The sequence below is a fragment of the Myxine glutinosa genome, chromosome 1 (genome assembly GCF_964187855.1).
Source record: "Myxine glutinosa chromosome 1, kmMyxGlut1.1, whole genome shotgun sequence".
NCBI classification, from domain to species: domain Eukaryota; kingdom Metazoa; phylum Chordata; class Myxini; order Myxiniformes; family Myxinidae; genus Myxine; species Myxine glutinosa.
The window spans coordinates 131,967,106-131,987,101 of record NC_136261.1 but is presented as its reverse complement, the minus strand read 5'-3'; the positions used below and the strand labels follow the sequence as shown (position 1 = coordinate 131,987,101).

At 43.3% G+C, this 19,996-nt stretch overlaps 1 protein-coding gene across 1 annotated transcript in view; it reads right to left on the bottom strand.

Moving 5' to 3' along the window:
• LOC137428581 (receptor-type tyrosine-protein phosphatase delta) overlaps positions 1-19,996 on the bottom strand; it is a 417,416-nt gene that overhangs the window by 211,282 nt on the left and 186,138 nt on the right. Inside the window, exons 14-15 of the mRNA XM_078777195.1 lie at positions 16,659-16,918; positions 13,772-13,862 (exon numbers count right to left, since the gene is read on the bottom strand). Of these exons, the coding sequence (XP_078633321.1) occupies positions 13,772-13,862; positions 16,659-16,918 (351 nt within the window). The remainder of the gene's footprint in view (positions 1-13,771; positions 13,863-16,658; positions 16,919-19,996) is intronic.

Here is a 19,996-nt window from a genome sequence, read left to right as displayed (position 1 = left end):
ACTTGGACATGTTCTACAGGGTGGTGAATAAGGGAAACACATAAGACTGCTTTAATAGCTCTAAACTTCCAGATTTTTAAAACGATATTTAAAATCATTATTTTATTAAAATTGAAGTCCAGTATATGTTTAATTTTAAACACCGCATGGGGCATCATGTTCTACGAACTCTCTAGATTTGTCTGCACTTTTGAAAGTTTTGCATCACCATTGTTGTCCTCTAGACCTTGCAATGTTTTATGGCATGACTCAGTTCTATTGGAATCTATTTTAATTGCACAAAAAAATACACCTGGGTCAGGAAATTATACACAAGGAATAAAAAGAGAGAGAGAAAAAAAAAGAGAATCTTAAAAAAATGGAAATATCATCAATAAAATGGCATGCCCAAATGTCTTCCAGTGCAATGATCAAAGGCAAACTGTGAATGAGGCAATATAAAAACAAATAAATAATGAATGTATAATAAACAATTATTTGTCTTGCACCCTCTGCCCTCTCAATGCTTCCCCCCTGGTTGTATCTGCAGGATGCATGCGGTCCCACCAGCTACCCCCTCCTCGTGAAACTGCGTTAATCCAGAACCACTGATCACGTCCACTCATGTATTCCTATTTTTCCCACCTGTGGAACCACCTCCCACACTCTTCAATCTCATTCTTCCCTCCACGTCTTCAAGACAACTGTTCATCACCATCGCAAGTCATCCCCCATCCACAACCATGATCTTTCCTCCACCTGCTAAACCATCTCCAAGCCCTCCCAAAACTTTGCTTACATATCCATCTTATACACTCCTTGCTTTCTCCCCTAACATTCATCGTTGCCTGCATCCCTCCAAAATCCCCTCCAGTTTGGACACATGAACTGTTCCCTTTGTTATATTGTGTCCGGATCTGGTCTGTATCCTAGCTCTTCCACGAGCCTAGATCTTGTATAAAATAAAATAAATAAAAAAGAAGAAGAAAAGAAAATAAGAAGATGAATAATAAGGGACAGCAGAAGAGAAATGTAGAAGATAAAGGAAAAATGTTGCAGTAACACTGTACATGGAAAAATAACTCTATGTTTGGGTACCGTACACTGATGTGAAGAGTCAGTTTTCAAGATATTAACGTTGTGACTTTGACTTAAGCAATGCATCCTCCTTCCCCCCTTTCCAAATTCCCTCCCGTTTGGACACAATGAAGATGAAGTAGTCATGTAAAGCCAGAGATGCAAATATGACAGGAAAATTGCATGGTTTAAAGTCAGTTATCTTCTCAAAACCCAGGGGTTGGACAAATCCTCAAATGTTGACTGAAATGGAAGCAGCCATCACCACATGACCAGAGAGCAGTGCTGACTAACAAGAGTCAAGCACCAATCTTGTATCTCACAGGGCATGACCTCCTGTGGTCGTTTTGGGCAGCTGACAGCTTTAGCTACACTGCGGGTGATAATAAAACAATACTGCCAAGATCCCATCACAGGGTCACAGATATCAAAGTACTGCAAGATAATGCTATAAAAATGCATTGAATTAATGACATAATTTTGACAAGAAATTCTTCCACTGATGTTTATATGAAATCTGGAATAGTTGGAAGATCATGCGTTAAGTGAACAAATCACAGACAAAAACAAGAAAGAGCAATCAGAGATTGCAGACCCTCGCCAGGATGTGTTAGTGGTGTTTATTAGCTGCAGTGTTTGTGTGGTTTATTGATGACATAGATTTATGTTCAATCCAATATGGCTGCCGAACCAAGTGATCGATGACTTCATCAATTTAATTCTCCCATACAATGTTTGTGTATGTCATGATCAATAAATTTCAAACTGATCGGATCAAGCATTCTATTTGTCTAATTATGACATTATAATGAAGGCACCAATGACATCATCTTGAATATATGTTGTTCCCCATGGGGAGCACTTCACAATGAGCCATTTCATTTTTGTCCATGAGCGGTTTCGGAGATATAGAGGTGAAATTTTTTTCGGTTTTCCCAAGATGGCGCCCATACCATGTGACATATGAGGTCATAATTATGATAAAAAAATTATACAGGAGGAGGCGCTCCTATGGTGAAAATTTATTGACAATCGGTTGCAGAGAAAAGCATACTGATGTTCTGTGTGGACAAACAAACAGACAGACAGACAAACAAACAAACCCAAATGCAATAACATCTCCTCCGGCGAGTGTAACAAGCAATTATTGCAAATGAAAACAAAAGCTTATTGTGGTAATTGAAGCAATGGACAAAGAATAGCCATCACTATGACCATCAACATCCCCACCCCAGCACCAAGGCATTATCGCACTATCAACTTCCGTAAGCTAAACGCTCTTTCACCGACCTCATTCTCATCCACCCTCTCTGAAAAAATGTCCACTTCTCCCTTCATTGACCTCCACACCCCTTCTGACCTCACTGACTACTACAACCACACTCTCTCCTCTGCCTTGACCAGCTTGCGCCTATAAAAACCTAAACAGTTTCTTTCACCAATTCTGCTCCCTGGTTTACCCCTGAACTCCGCCTGATGAAAACTCGTGCTCGCCAACTTGAAAGACTCCGCAATAAAACAGGTCTCACAATTCACTCCCAAGCCTACAAGGACCACCTACAACACTACAAAGATGCCCTCTCCCGCGCCCGCTCCGCCTACTACTCTCAAATTATCCACTCTGGCTCTGGAAACCCAAAAGCACTCTTCTCTACAATAAACAAACACCTCAGCCCCCTGGACACCACCACCCAGTCATTCACAGTAGACAACTGTATCTCCTTCCTTTCATTCTTCCAAAGCAAAATTGACAACATCTACAGCAGCTTAACCACCACCGCACCTGCTCCCCCTCAAACCACCTCCCAATCTCCCTTATCCTGCCTTATCTGTCTCAGTTCTCCCCAGTCTCCCCTACTGACCTCTCTGAACTCCTCATAGGAATGAAAACTGCCACCTGCACTCTTGACCCCATCCCCTCCAGCTTTGTCAAGGCCTCCCTTCCTGCTCTCTCTCCACTTATCACTGCAACAATAAACTCCTCCCTGTCTACAGGCATCGTCCCACCATCCCTCAAAATTGCTGCTGTTACCCCCATTGCTGCTGTTACCCCCCGACTCCTCTCTGGCCTTGCCCCCCCAGCTCTCTCTGGGCTCTGTCCCGCAAATATTCCTACAGGTCGCACAAGATCTGCCTGCAACCCTCTTATGGTTAAACTGCCAAAATCAAGACTCTCTGCTCACCTTCACTCCTTCATTCCTCTTTTCTCCCACCTCTGGAACAAACTCCCTCACTCTCTTCAATCCCACTCCACCCTCCAGGTCTTTAAAACAGCTGTTCACCACCATCTCTTATCTTCCCCCATCCAAAACCTTGATCTTTTCTACCCCCACTAATTTCACCCCAATTCCACTTTTTTGCAATACCAACTTCTGTCCTGGAAGTCCTTGGTGTCCTTGTGTTTTATACTTCTCCCTCCCCCCCTCCCCCCCTTTCCCACGCCTCCTCCCGCCAAGCCCTCTCCCTTCCACACATCTCCCTGCTCTCAAATGTTGTGTTTGTGTGCTTCCCCTTCTCTCCCCATCTTGTCTTCCGCTCCCTCTTTTTATATATTTTGTTTGTCTGGTTGATTTGTTTGTGAAGTAAATGTTAGCTCTTTCACGAGCCTCGATTCAGTGTACAAAACAAACAAAAATATATATATATATGAAAAAACCTGGACTAAACCCTGACACCCGAAACAACTTCAGACCCATCTCCAACCTACCCTTTCTGTCAAAAGTTTTGGAACGCGCTGTAGCCACTCAACGCAAACATCACCTCTCTGCCAATAACCTGTATGAAACATTCCAATCCGGCTTCCGCTCCAACCACAGTACTGAAACTGCTCTCCTCAAAATCACCAACGACCTTCTCCTCTCCTCTGACGCTGGCAACCTCAACATTCTCATCCTCCTCGACCTCAGCGCCGCCTTTGACACCATCGATCACACCATCCTCCTCACCAGACTTGAAACCACCTTTAACATTACCGGCACTGCCCTCACTTGGATCAAATCATACCTCTCCGACAGACGCCAGTTCATCTCCATCAATAACTGCAAATCCCCCACTGCTCCCCTCCCCCAAGGTTCAGTTCTTGGCCCTCTCCTCTTCATCCTTTACCTGTCCCCCCTCGGTCACTTAATCCGCCGTCATGGTCTCCAATTCCACTGCTTCGCCGATGACATCCAGCTTTTCATCTCCACCAAGTCCATCTCCACCGCCACCCACTCTATCCTGACAAACTGCATCACTGAAATAAAATCCTGGCTTCAAATCAACTTCCTCAAACTTAACTATGATAAATCTGAAATAATCATCATTGGCCCAAAAACGCTCACCAAATCCACACATAACTTTGACCTCAACATCGACGGTTTCCCAGTATCCACCTCCCCTCACATCTGGAATCTTGGCATCATCTTTGACCAAACCCTCTCCTTCGACAAATACACTAAACAGATCACAAAGACAGCCTTCTTTCACCTGAAAACCATCGCCCGTCTCCGTCCATCCCTCTCCTCCACGGCTGCAGAAACCCTCATCCACACCTTCATCACCTCCCGTCTGGACTACTGCAACAGCCTCCTCTTTGGTTCACCCTCAATAATCACCAATAAACTCCAATACATTCAGAACTCCGCTGCCCATCTACTCACCCATTCCTGGACCCGTGACCACATCACCCCCGTCCTCCACAAGCTTCACTGGCTCCCCATACCCCAGAGAATCCAGTACAAAATCCTCCTCTTGACCTACAAAGCCCTCCATAACCTGGCCCAATCCTACCTGACTGACCTCCTCTCCAGACACACTCCCACCCGCAACCTCTGCTCTGCTGGTACCAACCTCCTGACCCCCCCCCCCCCCATGCGGACCAAATTCAGATCCTGGGGGGACAGGGCCTTCTCCATCGCTGCTCCCACCCTCTGGAACTCACTACCTTACACCATCAGAGACTCCTCCTCACTCACCACTTTCAAAACATCACTCAAGACCCACCTGTTCAACACTGCATTCAACATTTAACCCACAGCATTTAACCCCTGACTATCTCTTCTCCTTCCTTTTGCTTTGATTATTTACCTATTGATTTTTGTCTTTTTGCACTTGTTTTTTGTACTCTGTCAAAGCGCCTTTGGGCTTCTTGAAAAGCGCTATATAAAATAAATGTATTATTATTATTATTATTATTATTATTAAACTTCTTCTGCCAAAAGGATTCTTGCACTCAGAGCTTCATAGGTGGCAGCTCCATATAAAAACGAAACGCCCGTGTAGCAGTAGTTCATTCTTTTTATGACGGCTTGCCTGGTAATTTCAACTTCGGCTTTATTGTACATTATATTACTCAAAGCATTGTGAGGGAACAGCGATATTAAATGTTAATAATTCATCACCATTTATTCGATTTTTAATACCATGAGCAAAATAACTTTGCAAAAAACCGAATGTGGAATGGGCTCTCCACCCAAAGGTGCACCAAATGTTTAATATTAAGATATCAACATAATATTGTGCCATTCCTCCTTTAGATTAAGTGCACCTTCAGTGGGGGGATTCTGGTCAGTTGATGCAGTCCATCAGGTAGCACTTAAAGATGTTCCAGAATGGTGTGATTGCCATCAAGGTAGGGCCTTAGGCTGACCACTGCAGATATTCAATGTTGTTGCCCTCCACTCAATTCATAATTCGAACTTGCTTTGAAACTATCAATCAAATATATTGTTATGTCTGATGGGGTAGTGATATGTAGAGCAGATAGATCTGAATAGGTAACGTGCTTCGTCTGTCACGGTAAGGAATCTGACCTTGTAATAAGTTCATGTGTAGGCGTTTTGGCGGTAAGATGTATACTTGTGAACCTACCAGGAGGTTCGTGTGTTAAGAAGAGTTAGGGATTAAAGAGTAGCGCCCTTGTATGTCTCACCTGGTCAGCCAAACCTTTGTCCCTTTTGGCACTGCACACCACTTAGACACTTAGTTAGGATCTCCTTAGGCAACACTAAATAACGCCTTCCCCTGACATGACTTAGGAAGGAAACCAGGCCAGGACACCGCCGCATGGCCGCCGCCATTTACACCTCCGGCAGGCCTATCCACCTCGAGTGCCACGTGCTATGACCACACTACAGGCCTGTGATTCGGTGGAGGCCACTGATTGGGTGGCGCATCAAGGCTGACGTCACCGCCGCGGAGTGATACGAGGGGAGGCAGGACTTTCGTGGAGTGAGTGGGTTGACAAGCAGAAGAGTTGGCGAGCAGTGGGTTCGAGAGGGAGAGCACGAGAGTTGAGTCTGGCAGTGGGTTCGAGATTTGGTTCTTGAGACGGAGTTGGTTGGAGAGAGTGGGTTCAAGAGAGAGAGAGTTGGTTCAAGGCAGTTGCTTCTGGCAGTGAGTCTTGAGACGCAGTGGAGTGAGTGAGTTGGCAAGTAGAGGAGTTGGCCAGCAGTGGAGTTCGGACAGGGAGAGAATTGTGAGAGTTGCTTCGTTGGCTTGAACTTGGCTCGAAGCGGCACTTTGCGTGCAGTGGACCCGTGCTCTCTTCCACTTTTTGCCATTCTTCGTCGTTCTGTGTTCATGCTCGAGTTGAGGGTCGACCTTGTGTGGAGCTCGCTGGCCTGCGTTGGACGTGTGGTGCTGGTGCACGGACCTCGTGGGCGGCGAGTGGATCGGAGCTTGGAGCGAGGCCTGGGGGCGGCCGAGCGGGGCCGTGTTACACGGAAGACGACCAGAGACAGATAAGACCGAGCTATGCGTTCCCCCCTTACACGACGAGACGTGTTATTTTGGTATTATTTTCCCTCGTCTGTGCTTTGAGATCTGTCGTGTGGGGATGTCCCAATTTAGGCCATTATTTGATTATCGTCACGTTTTATTGTATCGGGTCCGGAATAAATCTTTATTTTTGTACATTGAATTTGGTGTCCGTGTTGAGTTAATTTCGGTTGCAGGATCGAAGCTGCGCAGAAGGTAAGCGCTTCCACAGCCTCCATTTTCCTTCTCCCTCCCGTGCGACACATAGTAAAATCCGTGTTTGGGTTGTACCGCCGAATAAGACCATTTAGGCTATCCGCGACTCTGGTGTTAACCGGAGTTGCGCGACAATATGCATTAAGTCAAATATATGCATTAAGCTTGTTGTAAACAACCATGAAGAAGCTTGTTGTTGATAACCTTGATGAAGCAATAATCTTGGAATTTATGCAAAATGGGTGGCAGGTGTCCTGAGGGTCTCACAGGGATCATTTAATCCATTCCTAAATTTGAAAACAGGATATGAGGTGTTTCCTTTGAAGGGAAACTGGAACACATTGATGTGACATATGATTCAGTATTTTGGTGGCCGAGTGTACCTTTAATGTCCTTTGGCAGACTGCACCATCAATTGTGACTCCCATGATGAACTTTTATCAGATATTTTGGACAAGCTATCCGTCTCCAAATTATTGGCTGCAGCAAACGGGGCTGAGAAAAATTATTGGATCCATGAATTCTGTACCGACATATGGCAAAGTCTATTGTCTTGCTGGTGGAGTGAATAGCCCTCACCAGAGTATTGCATCGAAACTGTTTGTGCAATATTATCCATTATGTAACACCTTAATAAATACGATGCTGCATAACATTGTGGGAAACAAAAAATGCAAATGCAAATTTAGGTGGGTCATTCCATGTTGGCGATGCTTTCCCAATACTTTTGATATTATAGCATATATATACCTTTATAATTTATTGCAAAAGTCAGGCATTCACAAGTCTAATACACCTAACGACACAATCCTAATTCTTGAAAATAATTTGCAGCTCAATCATTACCATTTAAGAACATGTAAATTCCAGGTACCATCAATACCGAAGTGAACCACACATCCATCATTACTATGTTCTGTATATACACTACATGACCAAAAGTATGTGGACAACCAAACATCGAACATCTCATTCCAAAATCATGGGCATTAATATGGAGTTGGTCCCCCACTTTGTTGCTATAACAGCCTCCACTCTTCTGGGAAGGCTTTCCACTAGATGTTGCAACATTGCTGCGGAGATTTGCTTCCATTCAACCACAAGAGCATTAGTGAGGTCGGGCACTGATGTTGGGCGATTAGGCCTAGCTCGAAGTCGGCATTACAATTCATCCCAAAGATGTTCGATATGCTGCATTGAAGATTCCCAAGAGCACAGTGGCCTCCATAATTCTTAAATGGAAGAAGTTTGGAACAACCAGGACTCTTCCTAGAGCTGGCCGCCCGGCCAAACTGAGCAATCAGGGGAGAAGGGCCATGGTAAGAGAGGTGACCAATAACCCGATGGTCATTCTGGCTGAGCTCCAGAGATCCTGTTTGGAGATGGGAGAAACTTCCAGAAGGACAACCATCACTGCAACACTCCACCGATCTGGGCTTTATGGCAGAGTGGTCAGACGGAAGCCAAACAGTTCAATCTTGGTTTCATCAGACCATAGAATCCTGTTTCTCACAGTCTGAGAGTCCTTTAGGTGCTTTTTTGCAGCAGCAGAACCTTCAATGCAGCAGAATTTTTTTTTGTAGGCTTCCCCAGATCTGTGCCTCGACACAATCCTGTCTCTGAGCTCTGCAGGGAGTTCCTTCGACCTCATGGCTTGGTTTTTGCTCTGATATGCATTTTCAGCTGTGAGACCTTATACAGACAGGTGTGTGCCTTTCCAAGTCATGTCCAATCAATTGAATTTACCACAGGTGGACTCCAATCAAGGTGTAGAAACATCTCAACGATGATCAAGAGAAATGGGAGGCACCTGAGCTAAATTTCAAGTGTCATAGCAAAGGGTATGAATACTTATGTAAATGTGATATTTCAGATTTTTCTTTTTAATAAATTTGCAAAACTTTCTAAAATCCTGTTTTCTCTTTGTCATTATGGGGTATTGAGTGTAGATTGATGAGGGAAAAAATGAATTTAAACGATTTCAGCATAAGGCTGCAACAAACAAAATGTGAAAAAGTGAAGGGGTCTGAATACTTTCTGAATGAACTGTACATCTCTTGAAGTGGTAGGACATGTACATAAACGTCATCGGGCTGTGAGACCCATGATCAACTGACTGTCTTTTGATAATTTGTTCAGTGATGAGATTTCATGTAGCGGGTCTAATTTATCTTGTTCTGGCTGATTTAAATTGACGATAGGTGCTTTACGAAAATTCGTGGCAGAAAAGATCATCTTACCCTCCTTGGGTCTTGTGGAAGCCTTTTGGCATGAAGACCCATTCATAGTCTCAGGCTAATAACAGCCCTTATTGTTAAAGCTTGAGTTATTTTTTTCTTAATCATGAAGCCATATATTTACAAGTATTACATATGTACAATATATTGTTACGGAACCCAACGTCGGCCTATGGTTCCCCTTTGAGGGGGGATTAGTCCCCTCGATTATTGCTGACCGACGTGGTCCCTGAAGCTGCACCGCGGCCTCCGGAAAGGCCGGTGCACAGCCCCGTTCATACCGCGGATAAGATGTTACTTGATTGCCGAGCGGTGTTTAGCAACCGCAGCACGAACTGTTAACAATGACTAACCCGATTCTCAAACGTTGGCCAAATCGTGCCACCGGTATTCAATGTGGAAAAGACAAAGACGACGGATGTGAAGAAGAAGAAGACAAGAGGTAGGAAATACGAATATGATTTATTTACTATTTACAATCAAAAGAAACCAAGGAGAAGGAAGGATAATAAAATAAAGGCAGAAAGAGAGACGGACCAGAAGGACACAGTGAAATTTCTAGCTTATACAGACTTACTTATAACCCAGGACAAGACAAACAAAGACGGACTCACACGAATGGGGAATGGAGGCAGGAACGATTGGAAGGAGGAATGGGAAGGTTCAGCTGGGGCAGATGGTTCGGGCTTGATCCCGCACGGGACGTCGGGCTGGACCTCGACGGCCACCGATGCCACCGCAATCTGGTCCCCGCGGGTTAACGGGTCGAAGCTGCCTGGTGGAGTCAAAACTGCTGGTGGAGCCAAAACTGCTGGTGGAGCCAAAACTGCTGGTGGAGCCAAACTGCTGGTGGAGCCAAACTACTGGTGGAGTCAAAACTGCTGGTGGAGCCAAAGCTGCTTCTCTGGCTCACCTCAGGACGCGTCTCCCTTCTCTCTCCGAGGGCTCGTCTGGGATCATCTGCCGTCTCTAGTGCAACTCTTAGAACTCCTGGTCCTTCTCCGTGCTGCCATGGGGACGTCGTGTGCTTTCTCAGGACTCCTCTCTCAAAGGCTTTCGCACGCGCTTATATAACGCCACGGGCGATCAAGCCGCCGGCCTCCAGGACACGCCCATCGGTGAGCTCGCCTCGGCCCTGATTGGTGGGCACGGGCTTTCTGGCTCCACCCTTGATGACGATGGGCGGGCACGCCCTTCTTCTCCGAGTTGGAGCACATGGGCAATGGCGGCGAATGCAGTTGGCAATCGAGGCTTTGGGGATGGGAATGAAAGGGGATCTATCTATTTGAATTTGGTGCAATGGAGTGTCAATTAATGGAAGACACAGCCTTAACCTACATAAAATAAGGAAATAAACTACCAACAAGGAGGAAATCTATGATTGGCTAACGTGATTGTTTATGACCTAATTACGGGACGCACTTTGACCTTTATACACAACTGGAGGAAGGAGGGTGATATTTTACAATGTACTATACAATAAAAAACACAATTCTCATATCTACAACAATATTAAAACAATAGAGAAAAGGAAAAGAAAGGATTGGACAGAAAAGGCACCGTAAAACCGTGTTCTGAATCGGGGAGAATTTTATTTCAATAAGTTAATTTGTTCATTCAATGGGATTTTCATAAACCAGTGAGCTGACATCTCATTGTAATCCTGTGAGCTGGAGTGCTTATATGTCAGAAAGCAAGAGGGCCAACACAATGCCAGATACAGCAAACTAGATGAGGAATTTGTAAATTAGTCACAACATCAGCAAGTTAGGAGCACACCTCTTTTGTTCCTTGCGTCTCCTCTCTATGCAAAGGCCTTCAAAGGGCCGTTCTTTCCCACTATTCCCTCCAGTGTTTCAGGTAACTGATGCACCACCACCTTATGACTTGTGATCACCCTCATCCTGACTTATGATCTCTATTAGCTCCCCTAACCTTCAATAAGCCAACCCTCTTACTTGTTGATTTACATATTTTTCTTTTCTCTTTTTTTCGTTATTTCTCTCTTTCCTGCTCATTTATCACTTTGCCGGTTGATTCCAATTGTTGCCCCACCACCCCACCGGCAATTTATCCTTGCTCTTCCATGAGGCCCGCTCTTGTAGAGAGAAAATAAAATGCATTTCTTGCAACACAACTTCACAGTTGTTTCACAGCCTAAAACTAGAATGGCACTCCGTAGAGCGTATACCTCCACCATGCTGAACAGTTTACGTTTTAAATGCCACTGACAGGTCGGATCTAGATCCGGACATGAACCAAAATCCGATTGGCTTGCTCATGTTACATAACCAACTCATCCACCTAGTTTTGTCATAACACGTCCCCAACTTTTTGAAATATCATGATATATATCGTTTTTCTGCCCAAAAATGGGTTACGCTCCATCGCTCCATCTCAATGGTGAAGAATAATTTATTAAATTAAAAACATTTATCATATCCAGATTCGGATCTTCAGCAAAATCGAATCAATTCGTCCTTGTCACACACCCAACCTGTCCATCAAATTTCGTCAGAATCTGTCCACAACTTTTTGAGATATCCTGCTCACAGACAAACAAGCAGACAGACTTCCAGAAAGCATAAGCTCCGTCCACCCTCAGGGGCGGATGTAATAAATACCAAGGTGTTTTTCTCTTCCATGATCAACACCACAAAGGAAAATAAAATGCAAGTGCATCTAAAATCCTCTTATTAAATACTTGTGCTTTAAAACACAAGCACGTTGGTGAAGTTAATCAAAGCAAAATGTGTGCCGCTTCCTCTCCGCAACGAGTTAATTGAAGGTCATATCTACCTGGGTTATTTGCTCGAAAATGTGACGTAGCCAGATAATAAAGAGTAATGAGATATTCGCCTGGAATATGTGTCACCTTTCCATGAACCACCATAAGGAATAATCACACTTCAAACCATCCCAAATTCTCATAAAGAAGTCACCACTGCTTCCAGCAAAGAATCCTTCAGTATTCTGGTCACAAACCACGACTGATATTCCATATATCCCTGGCCAATTCCACCATGCTGGACACTATAAATTATTCAGACAAGGCTACTTACGCAATACTGTAATTCTGACTATGGTTCTTAACTGGAACAAGTAATTGTACAGAAAGACATGCATGCTTTTGTAGGGTTGCATTGTGTGTGATCGACGTCAATATATGTTACAAGGAGCTTCGATGCAGGAGGAGGCCATTTGGCCCATCAAAGCCTGGATAATGGTTGCCAAATTATGGATGCTTGTCTCGATACTTTTTTAAATTCTGAGCATGTACCATCAGCTGCTTCCTTGCAAATCATTTTTAAGTCTTCGGTATGATTCGGCCGGGATTTGAACCGCCGACCTCCCAGACTCATAGTGGACGCTCCAGCCATTATGCCAGCGAATCTGATGTCCATTGCATGTTTCATAATTCAAAAGCTCTTATCTGCTTCTTATTTCCATTATAATACTACAATGCTCATTTCCACTTTATACATTTTTGCCTCGTCTTGCTTTACATTTTAATACATTTTTGCCTCACTTTGAGATTTCAGACATCACAGCAACAAAAACACATCATTCACGAGCCACACTAACGATATACAACTCCTACTATGAATTTTGTGGGTTTCTATAATTCCTACTATGAACCTGTAACAATAAAAGTTAGATATGTGTGTGTGGGGTGTGGCAGAGGGTTTTTTGGTGTGCGTCTTACCCAATGTTAATACCAGGGGCATCTTTTGCCACGTAATGCTACAAAATAACTAGGCTAATTAATACAAAAAATAAGCATTAAATTCCCATTAAAAAGCAATAATTATGTAATAAATGAAGCTTACATTATTCGTAACCCCCCAATAATAGAGTTTCAAAAATGAGCAAGTCTATTTTGAAAGAGCCTTGTTCAAATTGAAGAATCTATTTTGACTGATACGCAAGAGCACTTTGACTGATACTGATACGCAGTGATTGTATTGCAAAGGGTTAAAAATTAGTCGGTACAACGTGAGATAAAGAAGTGCAAAGTGATTCACTTTTGGAAATTTATCATAACTTAACCTGCCGCCTCTCACCCCTACACACCCACAGCAAAGTTGGTAGCCATGAGAGGAACTGGAAGATTACCCATAATCCAATGCTCAAATTTCACTCAGAAGCAGAGTTATTGCCTACATGATAATGGAGGGCAGAACAACTTAACTTGAGCTTTGCTCCCTACTTTCAAGTGACTTGTTTCAAAAATCCACTCTGCATGATAAGTAGGATTATAAATTTAAAGTGCAATTCTCTGTACGCTCACACAAACACAGATACAAAAAAATAAAAAGGCCCACAAATACTCTGGGTGCAGTGATTAAAGTGTGCATGTTTTTGTTGATGATGCACTGCAATGTAATTTCAATTTGCAAAATTCGGTATAATACACCCATCATTCTTGCATTCTTATTGCACTGGGATTCATGCCCAGCCAGCATGAATGTAACACTCATTTACAAGTGCTCCCTCTGTGCCTAATTCCTCCACAGGCCTACCTTCTGGAGTTCCATCTCATCGGGTGAACTCCAAGGCAGTTTAGCAAACTTTCCGGCCCTTGAGAGGCGAAGGACCACCAAGTAATAAGCCCTGCAAATAAGATGAACAATAATTATGATATGCAGAGTGAAGTAACTACAATATGTAGCTATAGATATCTGTGATCACAAAACGATTGCCAAGGATAAGCCTCAGCCGGCACCAACGATCCAATGACCACCATATGACCTTGATCTTCAACATTTTGTGATCGAGTGTAAATGAAGAAAATGTGTCCCAATCTACAATCTATCCGTAATCTATACTCAATCTATACTCAATATCATGGAAATCGGAGGCAAATTATTCAAGTTATAATGAAAAACGTGTTTTTGATAATTAGGTCACAATCTGAAAAAAGGAGGTCAAGGACACTAATCAAATATCAGGTGCACAACTTCAGTGCAGGTACACTATTATGTTGCAAGAACATATTGGACGACCAAGTTGTCTTTGAGATTCCATATTGGCAAAATAGAGCAATGACAAAAATGTGTTTTTTTTCAGACCGCCATTTGACCTTGACCTTTAACTCGGAGGGTTATGATATAAATTAATTGTAAATGCATCTTTTTCTAGTCTATCTAGAGAGGGCAATTTTGTTCTGATTGAACAAAAATTAGTAGAGTTATGGTGAAAATGTTAAAATCCCCATAACTAGGTCATGACCTTAAATTAGGTCAAGGTCAAAAACAATTATGTCCATCACACATACTCTTTATTCCCATTATTGATGCCAAATTTCTTACTTAAATGGTGGTTTAGTACTCCTAGGGGTCTAATAAACTCTGATGTACCATTAAAATTGGGGGCACTAATTGTAGAAGCAAACCCTAGAAACAAACAAGGTATAAGCTTATCTTATCGGGGGAGGCTTAACTAGTATTTTGTTAGCATCACTAATGATGCTATATCCTTACGATAATTCACGGACCGGTGTGTGTGTGTTTGTTTGTCACGCAAATCCTACAGTTCTGGGCAGGTTACATCCAGACTTGCTACATGGGATCAGCATGACCCTAATTATTGTATAGGGTGTTTTTATGTTTCCCTGTGGTTTTGTGAGGGAGGACACAAATTCTCTATGTAAATGTGTATCGTGTAGTGTCGCCTCCAGGTGGGAAAGGGTATTGCAAGTCCCCACCCTTTACAGTACAAGGTTCCTGTCCCCACGTTTTCCAGTACAGTGAGGTGTTTTGAATTCTAAGCAGTGTGCATGTTTTTGCTTCATGCATGTAACCTGCGTTTAAAAAAATAATTCGGGAGTGATTTAGGGAGCTGTCAGTTGCCTATACATCACCCGAACAAAGGTGTGTTTGATGTATGCTTGTGTATGCTTGAAACACGATCACCCGTAGGGTGGTGTCAGTTAAAAACGCATCTCTCGCTATACGTGATCAGTGCCAGTTAAAATGTGACTATAGATATACAGTGGTATATATATAGAATCAGTGTGAGAGAAAGCGGTCGATCGATAAAGTGTGATGAAGGCATAGCAACAACTGGCTAACATGTAGTTATGCATACGGTAGATTGATCGTTGGTTAAAGAGCATCGTTTACACTTTAAAGCGTTCCCGTAAACTGTGTGGATCACTGAAATGGGCCAGTGATTGTTGCCTAAGCCGTGTTGTCAGTTCGGGTAGAAAATAGTTCAGAATTGGATTCCGGGCAGAGGGAACCTTTGTGTTCGTGTTTCCAATGAGCCGGGAAGGAATGATGTGTGATTATAACGTTGCGATTATTTTTTAAATAAATACTCGGAGGTCCTAAGCTCCCTTGGCGCTTCCTGGTTGGTGAATGTGGTTGGTGCGTGTTGATCTCTTGACGTTTCTTGGTTGGTACATGTTGCTCTCTTGACGTTTCTTGGTTGGTGCATGTTGCTCTCTTGACGTTTCTTGGTTGGTGCACGAGGAGCGCGAGGATGAACGGTCGGAGGAGCAGGTGTGCATGCTGGTGAGCATAGCGTTGCAAAGCGATACACGTACGATTGCAAGCCACATTTGAGGTGCAACTTTGCCAGTACAGCAAGACTCATTTGGACTGGGTGTTGGGCGGAATACTTACGTCTCCAGAAGAGCGTGAGGACGCCTTTTGAGCACTGATTATACTGAAGGGGCTGGCCTAGAGGATTATTCGTGCCACTCGAAGTGGAGCAGGAATCCAAGGCCAACCATTTATTGGACAGTCCCAGAGGAAACATGAGCGTCCAAGGGAACACTGCACGCGGATGCGGATTCGGACCGACCGCCGATAACAGTGAATATTGTACCTATGTTTGCGACTGTATCTTTATTTCAATACAGTTATTGTTTGAGTACTGCAAGTGCTGTCATGTTCATTGTAGTGCACCCACAAGTCACAGACACCGGCTAACAAGTTCCCCCGGTAGAAAGACCGGAAAACCCTTACAGATGGGTATTTTGCTTGTATAGGATAATTCTCCGTATGCCTGGTGTTGGCTTAGCGGTTAGGGTGCCGGCTTGGGATCCTAGGATCCTGGGTTCGAATCCCGGTCGATCGCTGAATTAACGCCAGGGGGGTTGACCCAGCCTGTCATCCTTCCGAGGTCGGCAAATTGAGTACCAGCTTGCTGGGATGAATGATCCCGGTGTGTACCCTGGTTTAGAATAGGTACACCGTATCCCTGCGCATCGTAAGAGGCGACTCAGGGTTGGCGTCAGGAAGGGCATCCGGCCATAAAAACATTGCCTCAAACAGGGAACCATGATTGTCATGGGGCCCGCAAGGCTAACCCCCGCTCTAGCGGGGAAAATGGCCTTAAAAACGATCATTCATAGGATAATTCTCCGTGATGGAATAGGAAGAAAATAAAATGAAAACCCACCTGACAATCAGACTAGCAGGTGGCGGGGCAGGCAGGGTGATCTTGGCCTGGCCTTCTTCATTGACCTCAGTCAGAAAGCTAGGCCGAGAACGCAGCACATTTGGAGCTGTGCGAGCTGCTACAGTTTGCTGGAGGCTACGAGCCGCACTACCACGATTCATGAGAATAAATGAATACTTGGTGTCTGGGTCAAGTGGTGTGATAAGTTTCTGGGTGGCGGATCCTTCCACCACCACACTAAGACCATTGTCACAGACAATCTAAAACAGAGATGGACATGTTCAGCCAAAACAGTGACATTTCAACATACACTGAGTTTACAATTTTACGATAACACAACACAATGAAAGCATATACTGCAGTTATTAAATAATAATCAGTTTGAAAATTAGTTTGAAGCCTTTGTGAGAAATAACCCTATTATCTGAAACACACACCTACACATTTCTAATTTCTTCATCGATTAATCTCCGCATATAATTCACAGTGATCAATGATATATTCCATGTAATCTGTAAAATTATCCATGGTAAAAAGAGTCAGTAAATGTCACAGATTGTCATATTAATTCATTATTTACTGCAACAATAGCACTTATATCTTGAACTAGGCATTTTTACCCATCGCTTTGCTGATGGCTGTAATCAAAAGACAGCATGTTCTACTTCACAAACATTCTGCTCTATTCACTAGAATTTGCCGAAGTTAATCTTCCATCTGCTTACAAATCAGCTGACCATATTTGCTTCATCACCCCGCGTGAGCAAAAATCATTTCCGCTTCGATGCTAAGCTCGGTGTTGGATGCTTTGGTTTGAACCTCCACTTAAAATGAATAAAATTAAATATCAGAAAACTCCGAATTATTCTCACTCAGAGTTCAACATCACCGTGATGCATATTATCAAGTTGTTTAAACCGTTTTAACATAAGAAGATAATTTTTAATACCTGATACCACCAGGTGCCACTACCTGATATACATTTACCAAGAGAGAATTGGGGTCTTACCCCCACCTTGAACTCCCTCTTCCATGCTTCCAGACAGAAACCATATTTTGGGTACCGTTAGGCAACATGTAACATTTGGTCAATCAGAAGTTTTTTAAACAAAAAAACACACACACACACACACACACACACACACACACACACACACACACACACACACACACACACACACACACACACACACACACACACACACACACCAGCTTCTTATAGTATAAATTAATATTAAAGGAAATTCATGAAAGAGAAAATGTATTGATTTAGGCTTATCCACCCTTAAAACAAAACTTAAGTGTATATTTAAATTTCTACACACTACCGTTATATCGACACACTACAATCACACACAGAATCACAAATAAGCCCCTTAAATACCACAACACACTTAAGACCCTTTCAACACTTCAGGCACCTTTATATCCCTTCACCCTTGAGACCATTTATACCTCATATACCCCGAGAACCTTTCGACCACAAACCACAGACCTTTACACCCTTTAGTCCCATGACTCCCTTTACTCCCTTCAGACATGCTAGACAGCTTGGAACCTTGACCGCATCAACCTTTTTACATGCTTCAGAGATGAGTTCCTTTCAACTCCTTAGACCCAAACTACTATTGGAATGTACTCCTGAGATTAGCCCTGTATACCATTGAGAACCTTTTTGGTGCACACTATGTAAACATCTATCGTCTACTTGCAAAACACAGACTATACCTTTTTTCAGGAAGTAATGCTCAAACTCGACCCACTATATTTCTACATATATATTATATATACAGTCACGTGAAAAAGTAAGTACACCTCATGTAAAGTTTTGACTTTTTCAACATATTTCAACATACAGCGATTTGATCTTCATTTCAACAATATTGATAGATAAAGGTGATATAATATAACAAATATCATGAAACATTTACATTTTGTAGTCCATTGTATAATTTAAATAAACATAAATGCAAATTTCGCATGTGGAAAAAGTAAGTACACCCTTGGCTCTAATAGGTGGTATTGCCCCCCTTTGGCAGAAACAACCTCAAGTAGGCGTTTCTTATAATTGTCTACCAGTATCTGACATCGACTGGGAGAAATTTTTGCCCACTCCTCCATGCAGAATTCTTTCAGCTGTGCGATGTTTGAGGGGTTTCTTGTATGCACAGCTCGTTTCAAATCCCCCCACAACATCTCGATGGGATTTAGATCCGGGCTTTGACTTGGCCATTCCAGAACCCTCCATTTCTTTCTTTTCAGCCATTCCTTGGTGGATTTACTGGTATGTTTAGGGTCGTTGTCATGTTGCAAGGTCCACCTTCGGTTGAGCTTCAACTTTCCGACAGATGGCCTCACATTATCCTCAAGCACCCTCTGGTGCAATGAAGAATTCATAGTGGATTCTATGATGGTGAGCTGCCCAGGCCCTGATGCAGCATAGCTGCCCCAAACCATAATATTTCCACCACCATGCTTTTTTTTTTTTTTTTTTTTTTACTGTTGGTATCAGGTATCAGGTTCAGGTATCAGGTTCAGGTATCAGGTTCAGGTATCAGGTTCAGGTATCAGGTATCAGGTATCAGGTTTCAGGCTTTACTGTTGGTATCAGGTTCTTGTGGTCAAATGCTGTCTTTGGTTTTCGCGAAACATGTCTTCTGGTACTGTGGCCAAATAGCTCTACCTTTGACTCATCTGTCCAGAGCACATTGTTCCAGAAGTGCTGGTCTTTGCCTAGGTGTTCATTGGCAAACTTTAGTCTTGCCCTGATGTTCTTTCTGGAAAGCAAAGGTTTCCTCCTGGCACACCTCCCATGTAGATCAAATTTGTGCAGCCTCTTTCTAATGGTAGACTCGTGCACTTTGACATCAACAGTGGCAAGAGCTACCCGTATGTCTCGTGATGACATTCTGGGGTTCTTCGAGACCTCTTTCAGCATCGTGCGGTCTGCTCTCGGGCTGAACTTGCCTGGGCGGCCTGGCCTGAACAAGTTGGCAGTTGTTTAGAAACTTCTCCACTTGTAGATGATCTTCCGGACAGTTGAATGATTGATTTTAAATTGTTTGGATATCTTTTTAAATTCCTTCCCAGACTCGTAGGCATCTATAACCTTCTTTCCGAAGGCCGAAGGGAGCTCTTTTGATCTAGGCATGGTGACGCCACACACTTCAACAACAAAGAGCAAACCAAACGAAATGTCTGAGGTTTAAATAAGACAGGTTCCTCCAAGATCCTCTCGAACGATGTTCTAATCATTTGCACCTGAGCTGGTGCACCTGACTCTAATTTTAGGTATTTGAAGTAGTGATAAATGTAGGGGTGTACTTACTTTTTCCACA